This window comes from Oryx dammah, unplaced genomic scaffold, assembly GCF_014754425.2.
Source record: "Oryx dammah isolate SB20612 unplaced genomic scaffold, SCBI_Odam_1.1 HiC_scaffold_2, whole genome shotgun sequence".
Lineage (NCBI taxonomy): Eukaryota > Metazoa > Chordata > Mammalia > Artiodactyla > Bovidae > Oryx > Oryx dammah.
Genome location: NW_024070186.1, coordinates 192,900,959 through 192,927,265, shown reverse-complemented (window position 1 = coordinate 192,927,265; position 26,307 = coordinate 192,900,959). Strand labels below are relative to the sequence as shown.

Genomic DNA, 26,307 nt, shown 5'->3' with positions numbered 1-26,307 from the left:
CCACTCTCGGAGTCCTGGCAGTGGGGTCTGGGGTCGGGCGGGTCGGGCAGGTCTACTCCCTGTAGAGTGAGCACAGAGGGCCCTGGAGATCCAGCCCTCCATCTGCGGGTGGAGGCGTGGCCTCCAGAAGGCCCACCGCCTGGGCAGGTGGGAACCTGAGCCCCCTCACTCCTGCCTCAGGGCGGGTGTGAGACGGCACACAGCGAGCATCAGGGTGGGAGGGGCCTGGTGGGCCTTGGTTCCGCCTGAAGACTGAGGGTGGAGGCACTGCAGGGGAGCCCCTGCCTGGAGGGAGAGGGGCCCAGAGCGGGCTGGCGCCCCCGTGTCTGAGGCGGGCGGAGCTGGACCGCCAGCGGCTCCCCCCTGCTCCTCCCTGAGGGGCTGCAGCTGGGCAGGGACTCGGCCCCCACCTCTCCCTGAAGGAGCCTCAGCTGGTCCTGCTGCCGCCCCTTCCCCTGGGAGGAGAGACACTCAGACAAGCAGAGACAAGGGGAGACACAGAGACCGAAGGCCAGGGAGATGTGAGGGGGGCAGGCAGGAGCTGAGGGGGGACGAGGCCCAGCGGGCGCAGGTCAGGACCAGCCCCTCAGCGTGAAGACGGGGGCGGGGAGCCCCAGATCGTGGCTCCCTGTGCACTGACCACAGGGAGGCCCTTTTGCAACAATGGAAAAGAAGAAGCCAGTTGATAAAGGAAGGGCCCGTCACTGTGGGGGGGGGGGGGTTGGGGCAAGGCCCCCACCCTCCTCCGTCCTCTGAAGGAGCCTGGTCCTCACTCCTGGTGCTGAGACTCCCCCAGGGGCCCCCCAAGGCCTCCCGTCTGGCCTTGAGGGCTCTGCCTGTCTTCTCACCCGGGAGGAGGACAAGGCCATGGGGCTGCCCCTGCTGCTGCCCCTGCTGCTGCCCCTGCTGCTGCTGCCGGCGTCTCTGCAGGCTGGTGAGTGGCCGGAACTGTCCTGCTCTGCCAGGGACCCCGGGGAGGGGCTGTGGCTGGGTGTGTGTAGAAGGGCCCCTGGGGTAGCCGGCCAGGCCTCCCACCCCCAACAAACAAAGGGCAGGTCCCACAGTGCTGGGTCCCCCAACCCTTCACCCTCCTGCCTGCCCCAAGCCTGGAGAGGGGATCACGCAGGCCAGAGGGCCAGTCCTAGCCCGTCACACGTCCCCCTGCAGGTGAGGGTGCCCAATGGTCTGGGGTCACCTGTGTCTCTCCTCGTGGCTTCAGAGTCTCTCCCTCCCTCCTCTAGGTCACTGGGCACAAAGCTATCCACCGGGTTTCTCTGAGATGAAGCAACCAACGGATCTCTCAGCCCCCGTGGGTGGCTCCATCCTCATCCCCTTCTCCTTCTCTCACCCCTGGGAATTAGCCCAGGTTCCCAACATGAAAATATCCTGGAGATGGAAACACTTCCATGGGGAGTTCATCTACAACATGACCCCTCTGTTCATCCATAAGAACTTTAAGAACCGGCTCTCCCTGAACTGGACAGAGCCTGAGAAGAACGGCTCCCTCCGGATCTCAAACCTGCGGAAGGAGGACCAGTCTGTGTACTTCTGCCGGGTGCAGTTGGACACACTGAGAGACGACAAGCAGATGTGGCAGTCCATCAAGGGGACCAAACTCACCATCACCCGCCGTGAGTCCAGCTGTCCTGCTTGAGGCTCTTGGAAGCCACTGGTGCCTTGGGCCCCAGGCCTGGCTCAGACACCCTCTTCCTGACTCTCCTTTCTCAAACTCTTCTCCCTGCCCACCCCCTACTCCTCCCTAAGGCTCTGCCAACTTTACCCTTTTCACCTTAGTCTTCCCCAACCCAGGACCACCTCCCTTGCCCAACCCCCTCTCTGCCGTCCAGATCCAGCCCCTCCCCCACCCCAGGCCCCCCCACCCTCTGTGCTCCCAGCTGTCCTCCCTTCCTGCTCCAAGCTGGGCTGCACCCGGCCCCCTGCCCTCCAGGTGACTTGACATCCTCGGGGTGTGGCTCCTCCCCTTTGTCCGGAGTCCTCTGTGGAGCCCCAGCTGCCCCACGTCTGTCCCCCCACAGCCATGAGCTCAGCCCACACACACAGCAGGTGCCGAGGGGCCCCGTGTCCCCATCACCTGTTTTCCCACCTCTCCTCCTTCTCTGCTCTGAACCCCAGGACATCCGTTCAGCCGTCCTTCCCTCGGCTCACCTCTCCTCGCTTCCATCCCCTTCTCCTCCTTCCGTCCCCTTCACCTCCTTCCCTCTCTCCTCACCAGCATCCCCCATGTGGCTCCAGTCGCCCTGTCCCCGAGTCCACCCTGACCGTGCCCCTCTGTCCTGGTCATGACGAGGCAGCAGGCCCGGCAGCTCCCCTGACTGTGCCCTGCATCCCGGGGGGACACCTTGGCAGCATCACCGCAGCTGACCTTCCCCACGACCCCCAGTACAGCGGTCCGGTCCTGCCGCCATCCTCCGGTCACCGGAAGGGGAACCGAGGCTCTCACAGCAAACACCTGCCCTGAGTCACTCCTGGTGCGGGTGGGGTTGGACCCCAGTTTAGCCCCAGAGCCTCCTTCTTAACCATGAGCTGCTTGGACTCACCTACTGACCTGTCACCTTGTCTTGACTATTTTTAACCTAATAATGGATGTGCAGCATCGGTCACTCAGGGGGCTTCGGAACTTGAACAGTGTATCCGACTCCAGGGTAGGGAGGAGGGGTTCTCTTCTAGGCACAGGCAATAAGGAAGTGTGTCCCAGTAGATAATTTTTTGAAAACTGAAAATTGATTAAGTTTGTTTGCTTTTTGCTATCACTTGTGCTGGTGATTCTAAGCAGTATGTGACTCAACCCGAATTAAGCAAGATAGCTTTGGATTAATATTTCCTGCACCTCCTCCAAATTCCCTTAATGGCCTTTTTTGAGGGACTTTGGTCTCCTTAAATCCCTCTTCTTCCTTTCTTAATTCTTCCTTCTTTTTCTCCTTTCTCTGTTTTAGCCACATTTCCTATGAGTTTTTTCATCAGTAAATTAATTTTTTCAGTTAATTCAATCAACTGGATTGTCATGCTCATTTTTACAGGGAAGTAATAGAGATGTTTTTAATCCAAGTGAAGTATCTCCATGCAAAACATCACACCAGAGGAATATCTATAGCAAACATAACTCATAAGTTTGAGGTTGACTTATTTTTTTTTTACAAATAGTAATTTTATTTTTGTAGCCAAATCTAATTATATTCTCACTTGTAGTTTTTCTTTTATTTCTAAATCCAAAACCCCACATCTCACTAGAGGTAAAAAATAGTTTTCCTAATTTTTGTAAGATTTGATTACTTTTCATAAAAAGTGAAAGAGAAAGTCGCTCAGTCGTCTCCAACTCTTTGCAACCCCATAGACTATAGACTCGATGGAATTCTCCAGGCCAGAACTGGAGTGGGTTGACTTTCCCTTCTCCAGGGGATCTACCCAAACCAGGGATCAAACCCAGGTGTCCCACATTGCAGGCAGATTCTTTACCAGCTGAGCCACAAGGGAAGCCCAAGAAAACTGGAGTGGGTAGCCTATCCCTTCTCCAGGGTATCTTCCCAACCCAGGAATCGAACCGATGTCTCCTATATTGCAGGCGGATTCTTTACCAACTGAGCTATCAGGGAATCCCTTTTCATAATAAAGCACTTCAATATAGTGAGAATTTATCTTGGTAAATGGTGTGAGATAAAGAACTAAGTTTATCCTTATACCAAGAAACAAATCAATTGTCCTCACTTTGTTATTGAATCAGTTCAGTTCAAATCAGTTGCTCAGTTGTGTCCGACTTTTTGCGACCCCACGGACTGCAGCACACCGGGCCTCCCTGTCCATCACCAACTCTTGGAGCTTGCTCAAACTCATGTCCGTTGAGGTGGTGATGCCATCCAACTATCTCATCCTCTGTCGTCCCCTTCTCCTGCCTTCAATCTTTCCCAGCATCAGCGTCTTTTCTAAGGAGTCAGTTCTTCACATCACGTGGCCAAAGTATTGGAGTTTCAGCTTCAGCATCAGTCCTTCCAATTAATATTCAGGACTGATTTCCTTTAGGAGTGACTGGTTTGGTCTCCTTGCAGCCCAAGGGACTTTCAAGAGTCTTCTCCAACACCACAGTTCAAAAGCATCAGTTCTTTGGTGCTCAGTTTTATTTCTTATTCTTGAATATTTCCCCCTTTTTCCATTGATTAATAGGCCTAAGCTTTTAAGTTCTTTTGTAAAGTAGCAGCCATTTCTGGTCTGTCTATTCTGTTTCACTAGTCTGCTTTCTTGTTTTTAGATATTCATTTACTTGGCTGTGCCGGCTCTTAGTTGCGGCATGCAGGATCTTCGTTGTGTGTGGGAGGCAGATATGGCATGCAGAGTCTAGTTCCCCGACCAGGGGTGGAACCTGGGCCCCCTGCACTGGGAGCGCAGAGTCCTAGCCATTGGACCACCAAGGAAGTCCCTATATTTTGTTGTATTAGTACCACACTGTTTTAGTTATTATAACTTTATCATGTTTCATGGCTGTTAAGACTTTTCCCATCACAGTCACATTACTTCTTCCTCAAAAACTTCATTAGTGTTGCCTGCCTACTCTTCCACACAAATGTTAGAATAAGTTTGCCAAGTTTCTAGAAAAACATTCCTGCTGGTTTTTAAAATCAGAATTGCATTAAATCTATAAAGTAACTGACAGAAATTGAAATCAGTATAACGCACAATCTTTTTGCTGAGGAACAGGTCCTACTTTATATCCCTAAGTAAACCTTTGTAGTGTTCTTCCAAAGATCATGTGTCTCATAAGACTTTTCATATTCTTTATTTTTATTATTAATGTGCAATATGTAAAAAACTGTATACTTGGTATAATTTTCACTCTAAAAGTAATGCATAAATTCTGGCCAAGATGCTAGTTTATATGCATATGTTTACCTCTACTCCCTCAAAAAATCTATTAAAATGACAGCAAAGGGAATTTTTCTAAGACAAAACCCAGAGGGACAAAAACATTTGCAAGTTAGGTGGACAAAAACATTTGCAAGTTAGGTGGACAAAAACAAAATTTTGGAAGTGGGAAATAGACCAGAAGAATTAAACCCTAAGTCAACAGTGGGGACATTCAGAAGGAAGGCAATTTACACTGCAGAACCCCTTAAAGGGTCAGGAATAGCAATTCCTAGTACCCATGAAACTGGGCGTGGAAGGGGACCTGGAAACTAGAGGACTAACTGAAGTGTATTTAGGAAGCAGAGACACCTCCGCACCCTCACACCTCACCCCAGCAAAAGACTGGATATATGCGTTCTAGAAACAATAATCCACAGGAAGTCTTGGGGGTACCCTGGAGCATACCTGAGGACAAGGGTTCAGTTCTTAAATTTGGAGATTTGGTGAACTGATGAGACCTGAAATACCTTGACCCTTGCAGAGGCCTTGCAGGACGCAGGCAGCCAGGCTGGTACTCCCACACCACGCAGCCACTAAGGGCAGACAATCCGGAGACTCTTCTCCGGAATAGCTATCTGATGGGCCTGAAAAGATCTAGAAATCTAACAGATCACTCTACTCACTGTAGAGTGAGTCATACTGTCCTACTCACTGTAAAGTGATCTGACATGCACTTTCTGCTATAACACACTCACATCTTCGTGCATGTTGGGAGCCAAGGGGACAGGGTGGCTAGGGTCTTGGCCTTGCACCAAATCCCCTGCAGTGAGGACTGTACCCTCACCTCAGCTGTGCCCAGGATGCCTGAGGTAGAGAGTCTGTTTTTAAAAGCTTTGAACTAAACATTTAAAAAATGCTTGTCCCATGAGATGTAGAGAGCAGAACAATCAAAGGAGAAGGGAACCTGGAAGAATCCAAAACAATGAAAGGAGACTGAAATTTTCAAAGAAGTATCATCCTCATAAAGCTAAAGAATTTCATGTATATGACACAATAGAATGCTTTGCAAAGGAGCTTTCAAAACAAAAAACGAGATCTTAGAAATTAGAAGTATACTAGCAAAGATGGAAAACTCAATATATGATTGAAAGATAAAGTTCATGGAAATATCTTAAAAGGTGGGAGAAAACTGAAAGATTTGGATATTGTAGTTCAAGAAAACTCAAAGATTTGGATATTGTTGTAGTGGTTTGAACAGTGGCCCCCAAACAAGTAAATAATATCTTATATGGCTGCAGATGTGATTCAGTTGAGGAATTTGAGATGAGGAGGTTATCTGGGATTATCTGGGTGGACTCTAGATGCTAATAAACATGTCCTTATAAGAGAGGGGCAGTGGGAGACTGGACACAGATGGAAGAGCAGGCAATGTGGCCACAGACAGAAACTGGGGTGAAGCAGCCATTAGAAGCCAAAGAAGCGAGGAACAGACTCCCCCCCGCCAAAGAGCCTCCTGAGTGATGCAGCCTGGCTGACACCTTGATTTCTGCCTTCTGGCCTCCAGAACTGTGAGCAAGTAAACTTCTATTGTTTAGAGTCACCCAGTTTGCAGCAATTTGTCATAGCAGCCTTAGAAATATAATATAGGAATTACAAGGAAGGATAAGACAAATTGAGAATTGGTCCAAGAGTTCCAATCTCTGAACAACAGTTTTATTTATTTATTTATTTAGTTTTTACTTTTACTTTACAATACTGTATTGGTTTTGCTATACATTGACATGAATCTGCCACGGGTGTACATGATTGAACAACAGTTTTAAAAACAGAGAAAAAAGAAGGCCATGGGGAAGAAAATATCAACAAAACTACTATAGAAAATTTCAAGAATAAAAGAACCCAGCAACATGAGTAAAAATAAAAAGACCAACCCTGGGGTACTGCAACATACAAATTTCAAAACACCAAGGATAAGTTTAGTTCAGTCGCTCAGTCGTGTCCGATTCTTTGCGACCCCATGAACTGCAGCACGCCAGGCCTCCCTGTCCATCACCAACTCCCAGAGTTTACTCAAACTCATGTCCACTGAGTCAGTGATGCCATCCATTTCATCCTCTGTCCTCCCTTTCTCCTCCCACCTTCAATCTTTCCCAGCATCAGGGTCTTTTCAAATGAATCAGTTCTTCACATCAGGTGGCCAAAGTATTGGAGTTTCAGCTTCAGCATCAGTCCTTCCAAAGAATATTCAGGACTGATTTCCTTTAGGATGGACTGGTTGGATCTCCTTGCTATCCAAGGAACTCTCAAGAGTCTTCTCCAACACCACAGTTTGAAAGCGCTCAGCTTTCTTTATAGTCCAACTCTCACATCCATACATGACCACTGGAAAAACTATGGCCCTGACTAGACGGACCTTTGTTGGCAATGGTTTTTGTGGTAATGTCTCTGCTTTTGAATATGCTATCTAGGTTGGTCATAACTTTTCTTCCAAGGAGTAAGCGTCTTTTAATTTCATGGCTGCACTCACCATCTGCAGTCATTTTGGAGCCCCCCAAAATAAAGTCTGACACTGTTTCCACTGTTTCCCCATCTATTTCCCATGAAGTGATGGGACCGGATGCCATGATCTTCGTTTTCTGAATGTTGAGCTTTAAGCCAACTTCTTCACTCTCCTTTTTCACTTTCATCAAGAGGCTCTTTGGTTCTTCTTCGCTATCTGCCATAAGGGTGGTGTCATCGACATAGCTGATAAAGGGAGATCCAATACATTTCCAAGGAGGGAAGAAACTGGACACATAAAGAGAGTCAGGAATTAGAGTGGCTTGGCTGTCTCAGTAGCAACAGAGGATACTGAAAGGCAATGGTTGAGTGTCATGAATTTCCAAGGGAAAATTATTTTGTTTAATCCTTTAACAAATCAAATAGCAAATACTGAGTGCCTGCTATGTGTCAGGTCCTAAACTGGGCACTGAGGAAAGAGCAGTTAATACAGAACAAAACATAAATGTCCTTAACAATGGAACTTACACTTGAGTGTAGAACTTACAGTTGAGTGTAACAACTTACACTTGAGTGTAGAAAGAATATCACACACAAAAAACAAATTCATTCTGTGTGTCAGGTGGTGGTGAAAAGAGAAAAGCAGGAAAATGAAGCAGAATCAGTGGCTAGAGGTGCTAGGGTGCTGCTTTATTCGGATGGAACAGGAAGGCCGCTGGGACATAAGTCAGAGTCCTGGTAGGAGGCAGCTGCTCCAACAGGGTAACTGAGAGTTTTGATGGGGGGCACAGGGTGCGGAAACCAGTCAGGGACAGTGAGACCCCTAGGACCAGCCACAGGCCTAAGAAGCAGGGGAGGAAGTAGGTTCTGGGACCTAGAAAGGAGCTGTGACCTCTGGGGAGAGAGTTTGGTGTCCATTTGACTGGCTGAGGGACGGCCAGACAGTTGCTGAGACATTATTTCTGAGTGTCTCTGTGAAAGTGTAGAGATTATCCCAGTGTGGAGAGAGGAGGTCCCAGGGTTCGGTCCCGGGACCTCCTCTCTGTATACTCACTTCCCAGATAAGCCTGTGATTTAGAAATGTGAGGTTAATGCCAAAAAACAGCAAGAGGTGCTAAAAACAGTTCCATCTGGGGAGTGGGAAAGGAGTGAGGAGGGGGTGCTGTTATTAGAACCTGTGGGGAATTTGATTCTTTAAATTTTGTGCCTATACAACTTATATAAATATAGATGTTACATTTAAAAAATAAAAGTACTGGTAATACATACTTGCACATAGTTTTTAAAACAGTCAAACAGCACAGAAGGGAATCACATGAAAAACACATTCCTCTCCGCTTTATCTCTCAGCTACTTCCCCTTTCTGCAGAAATGCTCTCTCCACAGATAAGAGACACAGATACAGATATACAGAGATGGAACATAAGAGGCTCAAGCTGCACACTCTCCTGATCTTCAGCTTGCTGTGTTTACTTCATGGACCTCAAGTATCTTTCCACTTCAGCACATACACATTTACGCCTTTCTTTTTAAATGACTGCATGGTCTCCCACTGTAGCAATGGATTGTAGTTCACTTAATCAGTCTCATATTTAAAGACATTTAGGTTGCTACCAAATCACAAATAAAGCTGCAGAGAACACCTTCAAACACAGGCCTTTGAATACTTGTACCAGCACGTCCATAGGATAATTTCCTAGCATAGACATCACTGAGTCTAAGGGCACACTCAGATATTTTACATTTTGATAGATATACCCAAACCTTTCCTAGAGGTTGTGCCAACCCTACTCCTGCTGTGTCAATACTAGGTATTTTCCCCTGACTCAGGTCAGTTTAAAACAAAAATAGCCTTTTATTCGTTTAGTCTACATTTCTAAAAGTTATGAATGAATATTAGCATCAGGATTATGTTATCACTTTATGAAATGAATTAGAATTGCACCGTTTTCCATATTTTTCTGTTCTAGAATCTTCTGAGAGTTATCTGTTCCTTAAATTTTCACAAGAATTTTTCCACTAAACCTTCTGAACTTGAAATCTTTATGAAAAATAGTTCTTTAATTGTGTTCTAAATTTCTTCTTTGTCTAATCCATTAATGGTTACTATTTCTTAAATGCATTTTTAAAAATTATTATTTGTCTCAGAAAATAATCCATTTCAGAGGTTTTTAGAATTATCAACCTATAAATTGAGCACACAGTCACTCATGATTTCAATACTCTGTGTTGTTGTTCGATTTACAAGAGTCTTGTCTGTTTTCTTGTGTTGTTGTTTTTTTTCTCTAACCACTTGCTACATTTATGATTCTTTCTGCTGTCCTGTTTCCTAAAAACATTTATTCCTACATAGGTTTTCATTACTTTTAGTTTTCTTAGAGCTAGCTCCTCTCTGTTTGGTAACTTTTTTCTTTGGAAATTGAATATTTCATTCCTTTTAAAACTTTCATCCCATTTTAAACAACTATAGCATCTAATACTATGAATTTAACTTAGAATTTGGCTTTAGTCATATTCCAGGAGTTTTAAAAATATACATATATATTGCTGTTGTTTTTATTTTCTAAATAACATATCATTATATATATTTATTTGACTAAGAATTTACATTTTTTGTCTCAGTTGAGAAATAGGATTCACACTTTATTAATTTCTACTAAGTGGACAGAGAATTCAGTCCATACAAGATTTTACTGAAGTTGGGTTTTTTGTATGTGGCTTACTATTATGCCAGTTTTTTTAATGGTGCCTTAAACATCTACAAAGGTAGCATGTCTGTAGTAAATAAAGTTCAATATATATTCATTTAACAATAATATATTTCCAATAATACTAGGTGCTTTACAGATGTTTTCTCACTTATTAAGACAATCATATAAAATGACAAACACTGTTTGAATCCACTTCTCTGAGGCACCAAGAGCAATCAAACACTTAGGGTCAGAAAGTAGAACAGTGAATGCCAGGGCCTGGGGGGAGGGGGGGGGTCAGTATTTAACAGGGACAGAGTTTTAGTTTGGACAGATGAAGAATTTCAGAAGATGGATGGTGATGATGGTTGCATGATAATGTGAATTGACTTGATGTCACTTAGATATGGTTAAAATGGTAAATTTGTGTTGCATATATTTTACCACAATAAAAAAAATTTGGTTTTGATCCTATGATTTACTTCTCCCTATATGTAAGTAATGGAATGAGGTTCTGAGACCACAGCACTGATCCGTGGTAGAGCCAGGATTCAGACAGAGTGAAGATCTGGAGCCTCCAGAATCTCCCTTTGTCACTCCCCTCTCTGTGGGAGAGCTTCAGAGAGCTGCTCCCCACTCCCCACATTCCCCAAACTAGGGAAGAAGATGTGACAGTTTTCACCCAGATACTTCCAGCCCTCCAGTGAATAATTTGCCTGTTTCTCCTGTCTTCCCAGGCAGCGAGACAACCACCCAGAACCCCACCACCACGGCTGCCACCACTGCTACAGCTGGCCTTGGGAACTCACAGGGCGGAAAGAGTCCGTGGTCTTGGCTCCAAAGTACTGAAGCTATAGTCGGGTTGGCACTGGCCAGCGCTGCACTCTTAACCACAATTGTGGGGCTGATTGTGTACCTTAGATGCAAGAGAAGCAAAAGTAAGTGATCCAGGACCCTCAACCTCTCCCCAAGATTCCCAGCTAAGTGTTTCTCAGAACCCTCCTGCATCAGAATGCCCAGAGCTGCTCAGCAAAAATGCAAATTCCTTCTGGGCCTGGGGTCTGGGCTTGGGAATCTGCATTTTACCTCCTCAGGTGATATTTGTGTGTCATCAAGTTTGGGACCCACCACTCAAGACCAGTCCCTCTCTACAAACCTGATAATTTTCCAGTTCTTGTCTCCTGACTTAATCATTTCTCATCAGTCTCCCTTTTGGTTCCTGGGGAGGGAGGGCCTGCCCTGGGAAACATAGAAGAGAGAGAAAGAAGGGACAGGAAGGTGGCTCCACTCAGCAAGTACTGGTTGGACACCGATTTCCCAGAGCCTGGCTTGTAACTGGAAATGCAAAAGTAAATAAAGTGCAGGCCCTGCTCTCAAGGATCTGGGGGCCGAGAGGATGAGGGGAGCAGTTGCCTCAAGGGCTAACGGCCTCATGTGGAAAGAACTGTGGTAGGTTGGGAGGAAGGAAGGGTAATCAAGGAAGATGTTGAAGAGGAAGTGCAAAACTATCAAAGAATGAAGAAGAATAGCCAGGTGGTGAGGGTGGTATAGAGGTCACTGTCTTTCCAGGGGAAGGAAGGCATTCTAGGGACTGTAGGTAGCTCAGGGCTGTGGAAGAGCCAGGAGATGAGAAAAGACGACCTTGGAAATCACATCCCAGAGCCTCTGACCCCAAAAACAACGTGAAGCAGAAGTGGCCACCTCAGCTTGGCCTTGCAGATACACAGTCTATGGTGGAGGGGCCAGGCTGGGGTCACTCTGAAATCGTTATTTTATTCTGCAGAGCAAAAACCATAGTGGTTGTGTCCTGAGACTAAGGATGAGGGTTTGAGATGAAGAAAAAACCATGATGTAGTCACTGAGAAAATGCAATATGTTATTTGATGATCAATTCAGATGAGAGGCCATGAATCTGTATGAGCATCACTGTATTTGATTGTGGTCTTTTTCAGCAGTATTCAACTAAAACCTTTAGAAATTACTGATTAAAATCCATGTTCCCTGGTGGTCCAGTGGTTAGGACTCTGCTCTTTCACTGCCTAGGGCCTGGGTTCAATCCCTGATCGGGGGAGTAAGATCCTGTAAGTTGTGCCATGGCCAAAAAAAAAAAAAAAAAAAAAATTGTGTTCAGCTGCTAGCATCAGAGAACAGAAATAACAGTGGGCAAATAACACAGAGGGGATTTTTTCCCTCTCATCTAAAAGGATCTGGAGACAGAAAGCAGAGGATACTAAGACACTGAGTCTACTCACTGTCCTGGATACTGACTTCTATCCTGAAGGTTGCTTTATGTGCAAGACAGCTGCTAGGATGCCAGATTTGTGAATCTAAACAGGAAGCAGGACGTAGGAGGAAAAGACAAAAAGACTATGCTCCAGCTGTCTGTCCTCCTTTTAAAGAGTCTTCCTAAAATTCCTGCAGCCATGAAATTAAGACGCTTGCTCCTTGGAAGACTAGCTATGACCAACTTAGACAGCATATTAAAAAGCAGAGACATTGCTTTACCAAAGGTCCATCTAGTCAAAGCTATGGTTCTTCCAGTAGTCATGTATGGATGTGAGAGTTGGACTATAAAGCTGAGCACTGAAGAACTGATGCTCTTGAACCATAGTGTTGAAGACTCTTGAGAGTCCCTTGGACTGCAAGGAGATCCATCCTAAAGGAAATCAGTCCTGAATATTCATTGGAAGGACTGATGCTGAAGCTGAAACTCCAATACTTTGGCCACCTGATGCAAAGAACTGACTCACTGGAAAAGGCCCTGATGCTGGGAAAAATTGAAGGTGGGAGGACAAAGGGAGGACAGAGGATGAGATGGTTGGATGGCATCACCGACGCGATGGACATGAGTTTAAGTAGGGTTCAAGAGTTGGTGATGGACAGGGAAGCCTGGTGTGCTTCAGTCCATGGGGTTGCAAAGAGTCGGACACGACTGAGCAACTGAACTGAACTGAAAAATCCTATCCACAACTTCCCCTTATATTAATATATCATCAGCTAGGTTTCACTAAAGGTCCCACATCTGCCTGTAGAGGGGGCTGTACCCTGACACTCCAAATAAAATCAACATTCTGTAACTGAATAAGAAGGGAATGGATATGGGGCAAATAGCATCCTCTGCCCCAGGGCAGAGCCAGGATTGGAGACGTGTCAGCAACTGTGGCAGAAGCACAGGGGGACCCAGGGGGTCAGGGAGCCCGTTAGAGGGCACAGGTGGAGAGGAGAGGGCTCAGCAGGCGGCTTGGGTAACCTGAGAGAGTGGATCATCAGGACAAGAGTGCAGCGAGGTCACGCACAGGTACAGAGGGATGATGACTGAAAAGAACCGGAAGGAATTTTGAAATATAAAAATGATACCAGTGTTTACTATGTGAGTTCTTAGTCCCAGTGGAAAAAAAAAAAGCCCAGGATGTGACTGAGTGGACCTCAGGTTACTAGAGTTGGGAGAGGTGGATAAGTCCAACCTGTTCAGAAGGTGACAGGGCTCTGGGTGCAGGAAGAGCTACTCTCCTGACTGATGGTGAAGACAAGGCAGGACAGGTGCCGGCAGCTTCAGGGTGCCTGCCGGCTGGCGGCTCTGAATCCCAGGCCCTTCCCAGGGAGGTTTCAGCTGGGAAGGGGCAGAGAGGCAGGGAGGAGACAGGCCTCTGTGGATGGCACAGTGACTCGCTGTTGGTCCTCCTGCAGGTGTGCAGACTGAAGCCAGGACCCCAGCCAGGTGAGCGCTTCTCCTCCAGTATGGGGGGGGTGGGGGGCGGTGCTATTTTATGAGCAAGAAGTTTCCTCCCAAGCACAGCACCAGGGAGCCTTTCACGGGCCTCCCCTCCTGGGCCTCCATCCACATCCTCGACCAAGTCCCCACAGGCCAGGCTCTTCACTTCCTGAGGCTCCCGATCCTTGAACAGTCAGAGCCGTGGCCCAGCACTTTCTCTGACTCTCTCCCAGAACATCTCCCTTTGTCTCTGGCACCCGCCTTTCCCCCTTCCGTCCCCAGGTCTCAGCCTTTCCCTCTGTTCATCCTGGTTGGTCTCCCCCTTGAACACCGTCCTTCCAGAACACACCCGCCTGCTCCACGCTCTGTCCCCTTTCTTGCTCCTCGTCCAGTCTGTCCCTTGCCCTGTGACACGGGGCCTCCGGCTGCTCCGCCCTGTCTCTCCTCAGAGGGGCTTCCCTCGCGGCCCCCAGCCTGGCTCCCTCTCCTCTGGCCCCGGCTCCTCTTTCTTTCCTCTCACCCTCCTCACCGCCCACCGCTTTCCTTTCTCATCCTCTCTGCCACATTCAGGCTTTTCCTTCTCACAGCCCCTCCCTCCTTTCTTGCCTTCCTGACTCTTGACAGTGTCCTCCCGGGACCCCTCCCCAGATGGCGTTTCCTCAGGGACCAAGGCCTGAGCACCGCCCAGCGGACCAGAGAGAAGCTCCCTGGTTCTCACGCTCCGGTTTGGACCCAGGCTCTGCCACAGAGGACAGGCACCCCCTCCTGCTTCTCCTCCCTGCTCCCCTCAGTAAAGCCACTTCTCTGCAAGAGTCCACCCCAGTCACTCTCAGGGACGGGGCTACACTGCAAACGGCCCCTCATCCCCGTCCAGACAGCCTCGCTCTGAGAGCCTCAAACCTCTGCCTTCATCTGCGAGTGTGACCAGGCAGGTCACAGAGCCCCCAGAGAGAGGAGCAGCCCGAGGCAGGTGGTAGCTCTTTTCTGCCCAGACTCTGACACATCACTGGCCTCCTGTTCCCACTCAGGGAGTCCTTCAAAAACATGGAAGAGGATTATGAGAACACCGGGAATAAAGGTAAGTCCTGCCGCTATCATCCCCACTCTCACCTGGGTCTTCCTTCTCCTCCCCACACCCCCTCCCCACACAGGTGCCCTCAGCATCCTCCTCTCTCCCCTGCCTCACCCACTCTCCCCTGAGACCCTGGTCTTGACCTAGAGATGGCCTCACTGCTGGAGCCCCTGCCCATTTTTCTACCCTGGCTGCCTGGTCGCCTGATCCTGGCACATGTTGATTTTTTCTAGGACAACACGTAGACCCCAAGCCGGATGCCAAGGTAAGCAGCGCAGATTAGGGCCTGAAAGGATGAGAGGGAAGTCTGGAGAAGCAGGGGGTGGAAGAATAGAGGGACTGTGGTGTAGTCAGGGAATCAGCTGTGGAACTGTGGCTCTGAGATGGGACTCTCCCTCTTCAACTGTCTCACCCCCGCCCCTTTCCCTTCTCCCCCAGGATGATGGTGGTGGCAGCGGCGGAGTCCTCTACGCCTCCCTCGCCCTCTCTAGCTTAAACTCACCAGCGATGGCAGCGCCTCTCTTGGCCCCTCCCCATGGGGGCCCCCAGGAAGAGACCCTATACTCTGTCTTAAAGACCTAAGCAGTGGGACTGAGTGAGGACCTCCTTCAAGTCAGCTGTGCACAGGGATCTCAGTTCCCCACAATCACCCCGGCCACACACAGATCACTCAGAAACCGGCAGGTGCTGACGGCCCCCAAGGACCCGAGAACCACAGAGCCGCCGCTACAATTCCCTCTTCAACTTCCCAGCCTTTCACCACAAAAATAAAACTACCTGTACAATTTCCCTCAACACATCTAAGGAGAAAGCTGATGTCACCTTCAACTTCTTTCTTTCCAGAAGTTAAAAAAAAATGAACCATGATAGCTAGCTCACACCCAGATCCGTCCCCTAGTACTTCTGTTCAGTGACTGCCTCAGGCCAGAGACAAATAAACCCCCAAACGCTGGAAATCAATCTGGAACCCAAGGTCTGTCCCCCTAATCTAACCCGTCTACCTTCCTCAGGCTAATAACTAGCGTGTGTCGTGTTCATGCTTTCCCTGCATGGCCGCATGTCAGCATCATCAGTCACCCTATATGGCACTGGATGCACCATCTGAGAGGATAAGAACCAGAATGGCCACAGCGCTTTCCTCAAGGCCATGCTGCTAGGAAGTGGCTGAGGCAGGTTGTGAACCCAGACCTGCCCTCTCGATGTCCTTCTCCAGGACTCAGGCATCATCGCCTTCCCAGATCCCTATACTGACAGGTCTCCCACCAGAAGGCACCATGTGCCCAGTGACATGGAGGAGAAGAGGAAGAAGCCAAAACTGAGCAAGCAATTAGAGGCAAACCAGCAGCCCGGTTTATTAACACGAACTGCACAACTCTGACTTTAGCCAGGTCACCTCACAGCCAATGAACAACCCCAACACTTATCAGCTTCTTAGGGATCCTCCAAGAGGCTCTTCACCCAGGAAGGCATGAGAGAGCAGGCAGGAGGCACAAGTCCACAGCTATTCCTCACAGAAGGCCACAGCGAGCTCCCCCGTGTCCACTCTGTGCTGCGGCTCCTCCCTCTGCTCCAGCTCTTCTCCAACATCTTCCATGAGCTGGTCCAGATCCAGGTCACTGGAGGCTCCATCGTCAGAAGGGACAATTCCAGCATCCTGGGGTTCAGGCCCTTCTTCCCCCGCAACACGACAGGCTCCACGAGGAGCTGGTGGGGTCAGGACTTCTGGCACTAGTCTAGCTTCTTTTTCTTCAGACAGGCTGCTTCCTGGGGCCTTGCTTTGGGGAGCTTTGAATTTTTTCTTAGGGTCTAAATGAAAAAGTGACAAAACTGAGAGTCTTATCAGGTCATCTGTCCTTACCTTGTATAAGTCCAACTCCTAAACCTTCTATTTCCAAAACAATCCCTGGGAAAAGATGACTTTTCTTTATAGAGAGAAAATGGGGTTTGGAATCAGAAAGACTTGGCTCCATGGACCTCAAGAGAACTTTAAACCCTTTGAACCTCAGTCTCCTTATCTTTAAAATGGCAGATATCCAGTGATAGAGACACTGAAAGAACTTAAGGGAACAAGTATAGAAGTATCTATCCAGCCAGCCCACAAAAATATCAATAAATGTTACTTCTCACCTCCTTACCATTCTTGTATCCCTGTATGTCCCTGAATAAAATCAGATAATAACCATAAAATGTTTCTACAGTGTGTGTTGTGTTCTGCAATTTAGATGACACCCTTTTGGCCAAACTTTTGTGTGTGTGTGTTTTTTTTTTTTTTTCCCAAAGTAATGAAAAGCTGTGAAGTTTTAAGGAATGGTCAAAGGAGGAAAGCTGCAGATGTGAGCCTCACTCCCCACAGCCCCCAAGTCTGGGTCTTACCCGGCTGCTCAGGTCCTGAATTTCCATGCCCTTTCTTCCTTCCCATTATGGGCACAGGTGGAGGTGCAGGTTCGTTTAACAGAGATCTCTTTGTTGTTCTCCTTTTCAGGGTCCCATCTTGTTCATCTGCTCCACCGGCATCACTCCCAACCCCCAATCCTGAAGGACATTTGTTTATTTCTGAATGACAGTGTGGTTAGGGTCCACAAACTCCAAGCATTTAGTCTCTGCCCTGGGTCTTCTGCTCATTTTCAATCTAGTGAGTCCTTCTGGTTCCTTTCTTTTCCCCTAAATATTTCTTTTCTTTCTCCCTGGGTCTTCTTCTCTTTATAGTTCACCTCAAAACCTGCTTTCTCCATGAAGTCATCCTTCTTGGCTAAAAATTTAAAATATTCATTCCACGTTTAACCTAAGATTTTGTAATTCAACTCACAGAAGTGAGAAGCTACAGATTCCCTGACCACATTAGCATGAGTCTTGCCCATTTTATCAGGTTCTGGAGCCGAGAGGTCAGTAAGGCCCAGTCACCTGCAGACCCCTTGCACTTTCTGCTTCTGCCCTGCCTTAACAGGAACACATGTCTCGTTTCCAATTATCCTGCTTACCTCTTGCCTTGGGTTTTTTTGTTTGAATTTTGGCTGGCTTCGGATTAAGCAAAGTTGGATCCTGAGAAAAATAAAATATAAATGAAGCCATATAATTGTGATTTAATAGAGTAGGATGCTACAGAAATGATGGGTGTACTTAAGGAAGTTCCAGATGCTAATTCTTCCCAGTTTGATCTACAGAATCGATCTAACTTCAGTCAAAATCCCAGGAAGTTATTGTGTACCAGTATATGATACCATAATGATGGATACGTGTCACTACACATTTGTCCAAGTCCGTGGAATATACACTACCAGGAGGGAGTCCTAATGTAAACGATGGACTTGCGTGATTATGATGTGCCAATGTACTGAATAGGTTCATCAACTGCAAACAAATGTACCATTCTGGTGGACGCTGTTGCTAACAGGGGAGGCTATACATGCGTGGGGGCAGGAGGCACATGGAAACTCTCTGTACATTCTTCTCAATTCTCCTGTAAACCGAAGACTGCTTTTAAAAAGTCTTTAAAGATGAAAAATATCTACATTTCATATGCCTGAAAAGAGACTAAGGAAATAAAATAATGACTATCCTAAGTGTCCACACAGGGAAGAAAGTAGAGAGGCAACCTGCTATTCTGTAAAATTGCTCCAATAAGAACCAAAGAACTACAGTAGGAAATGAGATTATCATCAAAAAATAAGTTCCTAGAGATATGAGGTATTAGAGAGAATAACTGAGGACAGAGGAGGCTCTTCTTCCCTGAAGACTCCTAAGAGAGAAAACCAGCCTGTCAGGGCTATCCTGATGTAGGGACAGGACAGTTCCTTAGAAAATACAAATCCGTGCTAACCAGATGCCCTACAGCTATCTCCTCAAAGGAATTCCCAAGATCAGTCTTACTGCTTTATCTTGTTCCTCCTCTTCATCCTCCTCCAACTCTGGCTCTTTCTCTTCTTTCTCCAAGCAGGAATCTAAGCTGCTAGTCCCAGAGAGCGATAAGTCTAAAACAGGAATAGGAAGGAAAGGCTAAATAATTTATCCAACAAAACAGGTGATGAGTTAGTAGAGCTGATCCCAGAAAATCAATCTTCCAACTCTGTCTTTCATATCCAAGTCATATTTTCTCCATAAAATCGGATGGCAGATTATCATGGTTCTACCCTCTTCCAAGTCCTATCACTAGTCAACATGCACCCTCCCTCCCTATTCCCTTTTTTCTCCATTCCTCTCTCTACCCATGTGTCTATCCATCCATCCCAGACATTTGCTCAATGGCATTTATGTAAAGCCTCCTATTATAGAATCCCAACTAGGCTGATGGCACTGGATATAAAATAAAAGCTTCAGTAGATGCCCTCATGAAGGAACCCTTCTCTCCCTCTCTGGTCCTTAGCCTCCTACTTATCCTACCTTTTTCTTCCCCATTATTGTCAGGTCCACTGTATCGGCTCCAGAAACCAAACAAGTTAACCCGCTCCTGAGGGAACCAAGAAACAAAAGCATCATCCACTAGTCTCCCAGGGTCTAGTTTTGTCCCCTGTCTTCAAGGTTTCTAGTTATAGAGTTTGTATTCATATTCCACACCATTTTCACTTGAAACGTCACATTTAGGTTTATCTAAATTTTTGGAGAGCTTAACTACCATAGTATGTTATAACATTATACAATATTATTATAACTTCTTTTTACAGTTTGTTTATAATTCAGTTAATAACTGGGAAGAGGAAATTAACTGTCTGTTATTCTCCACTCCCTACCCAAAGGCAGGATTTGAGGGTAAAAACTAACTCCACAGAATAAGGTACATACACTTGAGACTTGAAGTTAAACAGGGTGGTGGGATTCCCTCTACCACAAACTGTCTCTGTTTGGACAGAGAAAAAAATTCCATTTGTCCAAGGAAAAGAATGGATGGTTTAAAGAGTCAAAGGAACTTGGCCTGGGAAGAAAAGACGAGTTCTAGAACTAAGACTGTGTAAGAGGGAAGGAGAGCCAATTTTCTACAGGAGGGACTGTATGACTTGTTTTGCATCCCAAGTCCCAAAGAGAAGGAGCGGTGTGATCTAAACTTTCCCACCTGAATACTGATCTGCTCTGCCTTTTGAGCCATCATCAGGGCTACCCCCAGTTTCTGGCTGCAGTCCTTATTCTTGCACTTTCTCTGAAATGAAAGAATATTAGAGTCAGTGATAAACATTAGGGAAGTGACTCCAACATACTGTTACTCACCAGACATTATCTTTACATTTATTTCTACTTTCTGGTATTGATATGATACTCCTATTCTTAATCTTTTGAGCTCAGAAACGCAATCCTCCCTTGTACCCAAACAAACCTTTCATCAATTTCTAGCAACATTTTCAACCAACATTTTGGCATCCTCTCAAAGTAAAGCCCATGGAAATTTGTAAAGGCAAAATTAAAGGAGTTCAGATGACTGCACTTTTAAGCTTCTCACAAGTTTCTCCACATCCAGCTGCTTGATTTAATACTCACGGCCTGATTATCTAAGGTCCCTGAGCTCCTAGGCCTCGCTGGTAAGGCCCAAAATGATTACGGGCTTCCCTGGTAGCTCAGCGGGTAAAGAATCTGCCTCAATGCAGCAGACACTGGTTCAATTCCTGAGTCGGAAAGACCCCTTGGAGAAGGGATAGGCAACACACTCCAGTATTCTTGGGCTTCCCTGGTGGCTCAGATTGTAAAGAATCTGCCTGCAATGCGGGAGGCCTGGATTCAATTCCTGGGCTGGGAAGATCCCCTGGAGAAGGAAATGGCTACCCACTCCAGTATTCTTGCCTGGGGAATTCCAGGAGGAAATATCATTTAGTTACTTCAGTGGTTCTCAACCAGGGGAGACTTCATTTTTCTCCCAGAAGACATGTGACAATGTCTAGAGACAATTTTTTTGTTGTCACAACTAGGGTGAGGGCTACTACTGGCTAGATGCCATTAGAGCCCATGGATGCTGCTAAATATCCTATAATGCCTAGGACAACCCCTCATAATTGAAAACTATCTGACCCAAAATGTCAATAGTGTTGAGACTGAGAAACCCTGAGTTAATCTGTGCCTTCATTTCTATCACACTTGCTTTGGCTAACCTGCAGAAAACCATGGTCTTCATGAAGGCCCTCTATCTGCAGACAGGGAATGAAACTAACAAAAATCATTTTCCTGCTACAATCATGGTAGAAAGAAGTGTTCCTCATGAATAACCTTACCCTGGCATACTTGGTCAGACATGCGACTTCCTCCTGGCACAGCTTCCTCCAGGAAAAGTCACATTTAATAAAGGGAAGATTTTGTTTCTCAAGTTCCCTATATCACAACTGACCCCTGAAGGTTGCTCACCACTCCACTTAACTCCAGGGTCAGCTCCTGGAAGTTCTTTAGCATGTTGACTGGGATCCAAGCACGAGAGACTGTTTCTCCAAAAAATGTCACATGGTACTTGGACTGTAATAAAAGAGCTTTGTTATAGCCTCTTGTCCTTCTTCTTGCTCTGACCCACTAGATAGGAAAAGGCAGGAGAAGAGCTGAGAATTCACAAGCAAGGAAGTGCTGGGCCTTGTCTGTTCCTTTAAGCCTGACCCACCTATCCCACCTCACTCCATTGTTCTTCCATCCGGACCTCAGATATCCTAACCAAAGCCTATTTGTCAAAATCACAAATGTCCTAGTAATTAATAAATATTTAATTAGATATTTGTTTGTTTCTATATCCATTTGTCACTCTAGCTAAGAATCTGTTTCTGCTTGTGTCTGCTGGCTATGTCTGTATTTCTATCTCTGTACATCTATTAGGATGGATTTGTTCATTACTTTGCCCTGAGCACCTACCCACCCTGAACCAGCAAAACTCACCGGCAGGGAATCAAGATGAGAACCAAAAAGAAAATATTCCCCCAGGTCAGGATCAGGTTCTACCATGCCTGGCCACCTGGAGAAGACAGACAGATGTAGGGGATGGAAGAGAAGGGGTTAGATGAACAGAACACAAACTCATCAATATACATGTACATAAAAGGGCACTGGGCTTCCCTTGTGTCTCAGATGGTAAAAAATCCACCTGCAATGCGGGAGACCTGGGTTCAATCCCTGGGTTTGGAAGATCCCCTGGAGGAGGGCATGGCAACCTACTCCAGTATTCTTGCCTGGAGAATCCCATGTACAGAGGGCTACAGTCCATAGGGTTGCAAAGACTCAGGACACAACTGAAGTGACTTAGCACACAAAAGGACAGTACGTTTTGCAAATAAAGGATCCCCCAAATAGACCCCTCTGTCATCCCTCCACAGTGGTCACTACCAAATGACTGAGGTAACTTCCATCAACGTACAAAGAAGCTCAGAATCTTCCTACTAAAAAATATCTTATCTTCTAGGCCTCCTGGCAACCCTGAGAACAAAAATCTTCTGACTTGGGACATCTCCAAAGAAACTCTTCCACCCTTCCCTTTTCTGTTTACTTTGTATATCTCTCCTTTCCTAATGTCTAAAAAAATATCTTAGAGCCACTCATCTCTTTCTACCCATTCAGGGCAGAACTGGCTGACCCTTTTCCCTAGGGAGACACCACATCCACCATGAAATCTCTAGAAATCACTCTTTCAAAGCCTCCAAGATTAGTACTTTATATTTTCCCTCACCCGTGCTCTTTCTAAGGCAGGTAACATTTCCATTATAAATCCCTTTCATTTTTTTCCCTCTCTGCCTGAAGCTACCACTCTCAAGTTTACGAAGGCTGCTCTGACTCCACCATGGCACCCTACCAGGGGTAGCCGTATTGCTTGGCCCAGATGATGGATCCTGGGATGTAGGAGGCATAGGCCACATCACTTTCATGACCAGTCCAGGTCTCCTCAGGGATATCACAGCGATTATACTGCAAGTCTGCCAAAAGAGAGGAGGAGTGCAGGGAAAGAAAGAGCCTCATGAGGTGAAAATCTGGATGAGGGCAGAGGAGAGGTCAAGAAGAAATTGTTATATGCAGCAGGCAGGACCAAAAGGACACCTGGGAGACGGGCCTGGAGAATGAATAAAGGCTCATGAAGGAAATGCAGCTAGAGCTAGGAGAAGCGGGAGTGTTGGCTCATTATGCTCTGCAGAAAGAGGTCCCAAACTTCCACCTGCATTCCACATGTCTGACCTGCTTCCATCTGTGTACCATCATGAAGACAATTTCTCCCATATTCTGTTTTCTCATCTGTGGAATAGTTGGGCTAGACTAGATCTTCATAATCTTTTTTAAGTAGTTTCAAACATTCTAGAATTCTAAGCTACTGAATCTTTCTCACTGGCTTTTCCTCATATATCCCATACCAACCCAATACCAAAAGTCTAGTCAGACTAATAGGGTCAAACCAATGCAGAAGAAGATGGAATTTACTCAGAACAATCGTTTAGATTCCAGGACCCTCCCTACTCTTCAGAGTGTCTTCCTCTATCCCTTTATGCCAAATTCATTTTGAAAAGACAGCAAGATCCCCGCCTCTCCCCAAATGCTAACTACAAGGACCCCTCGAGTTATAACTATACTTTTGTCATATTTAATCTAAAGGTTGAAAGCAGGGAAAGAAAGAAAGGAACATAAAAACTGAAAAGAAATTTCCATTTTACCTGTGTTCTGGTCACAGGACCAATTATCTGGGAGGACTGAGGGGTCAATGTTCCCACGTAGCCGCCTCCATTTCTCACAGTTTGGGGAGGAACACTGGACCCAGACTAGACATTGACCTGTCACAGCAAAGAAACCTGAAATAAGAGACTCAAAAATATGTTCTTCCTTCTTCAATGTAAAATCAATATACTCCCTGCCACCACCACCTCTGCAAGAATCACACAGCCCTAGAGATCAACTTGTTCAAGCCCTGACTTACAAACAGTAAAACCAAAAGCTCAGAGGAGATAACTGACTGCTAAAGATCAGTCTAAATTGGTGGCAAAGCTGAACATGGAACCCAGGTCTCGCATCTCAGTCTTTTTCCTGAACCATGCTATCATCTCTTCTCCCCCAGGGCAGAAAGGAGTGTTTCCTGTATTGACATTTCTTTAAAAGGCTGCCTGGCATCTTTTGGGCTACTGCCTCATTTCCCAGCTGGCATGTCACCACTAAAAAGTTCTCCTGAAGGACTGTGCTCGCTTCGGCAGCACACAGACTAAAACTGGAGTGATACAGAGAAGATTAGCATGGCCCCTGCGCAAGGATGACATGCAAATTTGTGAAGCGTTCCATATTTTTTTAGAAAAATGGTACTGAAGAATTTATTTACAGGACCACAATGGAGAAATAGACATAGAAAATAGACTTATGAACATGGGGAGAGGGGAGGAGAGGGTGAGATGTACGGAAAGAGTAACATGGAAACTTATATTACCATATATATGGGAATTTGCTGCATGGCTCAGGAAACTCAAACAGGGGCTCTGTATCAACCTAGATGGGTGGGATGGGGAGGGAGACTGGAAGGAGTTTTAAAAGGATGGGGATATACATATACCTATGGGATTCATGTTGAGGTTTGACAGGAAACAGCAAAATCCTGTAAAGCAATTATCCTTCAATAAAAAAATAATTAAAAAACAAAAAATGTTCTTCTGAAGGACTAACCAGCATCTCTTTTGTGCACAGCATCCAGAGTTCCTATTTGAACTAACCTGTCCTATTTGAATTAACCTGTCACCAAATCACCAAGTTGCAGCCTTCGGGACCAAGAGCTGAGTTCACCCCTCACCAAAAGATAGATTTAAGCCTATCGTTTCTCAGTCAACTATCTACTTCAGGCCCTGCTCAAAGGCCAAACATTCTTTTTATCCATTACATTCCAAACTCTTATCCCCACTTCTCTCTACCCCACATCTTCTAGGTTGACCCAAAGCTCTACACAGCCCTTTCTCCCTCCCAAACTCTTCTACTATATTCTTTGGAAATGAAAATGAAATTAATATTCTTTGGAATTCCAGGCAAGAGCAACTAAAATCCACATATCTTCAACCTGTTCTCTGAACCTCTGCCTCCTTTTTGAAATCTGGTGATACAGAAATCTGGTGATGCTGCCCCAACCCAACCCCACATGACTCAGGCAGCCCTCTAAGCAGAGGCTGTCCTCACATCCCCCAGGCCAGAAAGTGGGGTCAGTATCACCCTTTCTGCCCATTGACACTTGCAGACCATTACTATCCTCCATTCTATAAAAACACTCCCTCCCTTAAGGTCCAGGCCATGAGATTACACTGCCCTCTCATCTCCCTTGCAACAACAATGCTGCTACCTGGTTCAGTCTTTTCCTTCTCTCTGGCTCCTGCCCTCATAGATTACCATATATCCACAAGGGTAATGTACAAGCACCCCATACCTTCTCCTCCATGCCACCTCAGTAGCCCTTCACCTCAGGAACCGACTCCCATCCTGCATGCCCCCCCCCCCCCGCCCCGAGTCATCTGCAGGGACTGCACACTCCCCTGAATCACTTATCTAAACTCTTCTCTGATAAAAATGCCCCATCCTTCCACCCTGCTCCAAGAACTCATGGCAACTTTCACTTTATCTAGATCTCCAATCCACTGGCCCCACCTTCCTCTCAACTAGTAGCAACCTCTTCTCTTCACTCTGTAGTTACGCACATCTGATTTCCTTAGATTTCCTTAGATTCTCTTGCAGACATCATCAACTCCCTCTCCCTGTCCTTCCCCCCACTCAGCTGGCAAACACAATTCTGAATGAACCCACTCTTTTCCTGTGCCTACACTTGTTCAACTGAGCTTTGCTAGAGAAAATCACTGACCAGGTACACCATATATTCAGTTAACGACACCAACCAACATGTTTCTCTAGTAAGTTCACTCTCCCACTGACAGTTTACCTTAAATGCTGAAACGTAAGGGATGCCCTCCATCCCACCAAAATCATCCCTCAGCAAAGCAGATGACTTACATTTGGGTCCTTTCAAAATATCTCATATTATGGATCACTTTCTCAGTTATTTTGAATAATTAAGTACTGGTTGGGAATGATGTATTAGTTTGAAATGAGTTGCCACTGACAGTTGTAGATGTTTACACAGGTGACCTGGCAAGGCTAGAAAAGAGAGTGGGAGAAAGGGCCAGGGACCGTAAACGAGAACAGAGATCAAGAAAATAAATGGTGGTTATAAAAATATAAATATTCATGAGGAAATGAGTGGGGAAAAAATCATCCTAATGCTATAAAACTAGATATTTATGGTTTAGGATGAAATTTCTATGTTCTATGACAGTTTTAAAGACATACAGTTCCTTAAAGTTTCCTTTCCAACAACTTAGAAGAGAAGATGTGTTAGAAAACTGTTTGAAGTTCAGGTGTGGCTCTGTGTTAATGAAGGCTGATGTCACAGACAACAGGTCAAGAGCATTTCAGTTGACTGCTAATTTCTGAAACACTAGCTTCCTTGGGTTCTGTGATCTCTCATTCTCCCTTTTCCCCTCTCCCCTCTCATTTTTCTGGTAACTCCCTCCTCAGTCTCCAAATTGGGTTCA

The 26,307-nt window shown here is 46.2% G+C and overlaps 2 protein-coding genes and 1 non-coding gene across 3 annotated transcripts in view; 2 read left to right on the top strand and 1 right to left on the bottom strand.

Moving 5' to 3' along the window:
• Positions 1 to 758: 758 nt before the first annotated feature.
• On the top strand, positions 759 to 17,014 carry LOC120879482 (paired immunoglobulin-like type 2 receptor alpha). The gene is made up of 7 exons (XM_040262500.1): positions 759 to 934; positions 1,242 to 1,631; positions 10,781 to 10,981; positions 13,731 to 13,761; positions 14,784 to 14,833; positions 15,061 to 15,092; positions 15,266 to 17,014. The coding sequence occupies exons 1-7, from the start codon at positions 868 to 870 to the stop codon at positions 15,407 to 15,409; spliced, it is 915 nt and encodes a 304-aa protein (XP_040118434.1). The 5' UTR covers positions 759 to 867; the 3' UTR covers positions 15,410 to 17,014.
• ZCWPW1 (zinc finger CW-type and PWWP domain containing 1) overlaps positions 16,163 to 26,307 on the bottom strand; it is a 23,135-nt gene continuing 12,990 nt past the window's right edge. The window contains exons 8-17 of the mRNA XM_040262484.1: positions 23,413 to 23,529; positions 22,566 to 22,686; positions 21,659 to 21,734; positions 21,146 to 21,250; positions 19,872 to 19,955; positions 19,205 to 19,271; positions 18,695 to 18,795; positions 17,806 to 17,866; positions 17,201 to 17,359; positions 16,163 to 16,633 (exon numbers count right to left, since the gene is read on the bottom strand). Coding sequence (XP_040118418.1) covers positions 16,329 to 16,633; positions 17,201 to 17,359; positions 17,806 to 17,866; positions 18,695 to 18,795; positions 19,205 to 19,271; positions 19,872 to 19,955; positions 21,146 to 21,250; positions 21,659 to 21,734; positions 22,566 to 22,686; positions 23,413 to 23,529 — 1,196 coding nt within the window. The 3' untranslated portion in view covers positions 16,163 to 16,328. The remainder of the gene's footprint in view (positions 16,634 to 17,200; positions 17,360 to 17,805; positions 17,867 to 18,694; positions 18,796 to 19,204; positions 19,272 to 19,871; positions 19,956 to 21,145; positions 21,251 to 21,658; positions 21,735 to 22,565; positions 22,687 to 23,412; positions 23,530 to 26,307) is intronic.
• On the top strand, positions 23,928 to 24,034 carry LOC120860249. The gene has a single exon (XR_005720288.1). It is a non-coding gene; the product is annotated as a U6 spliceosomal RNA (small nuclear RNA).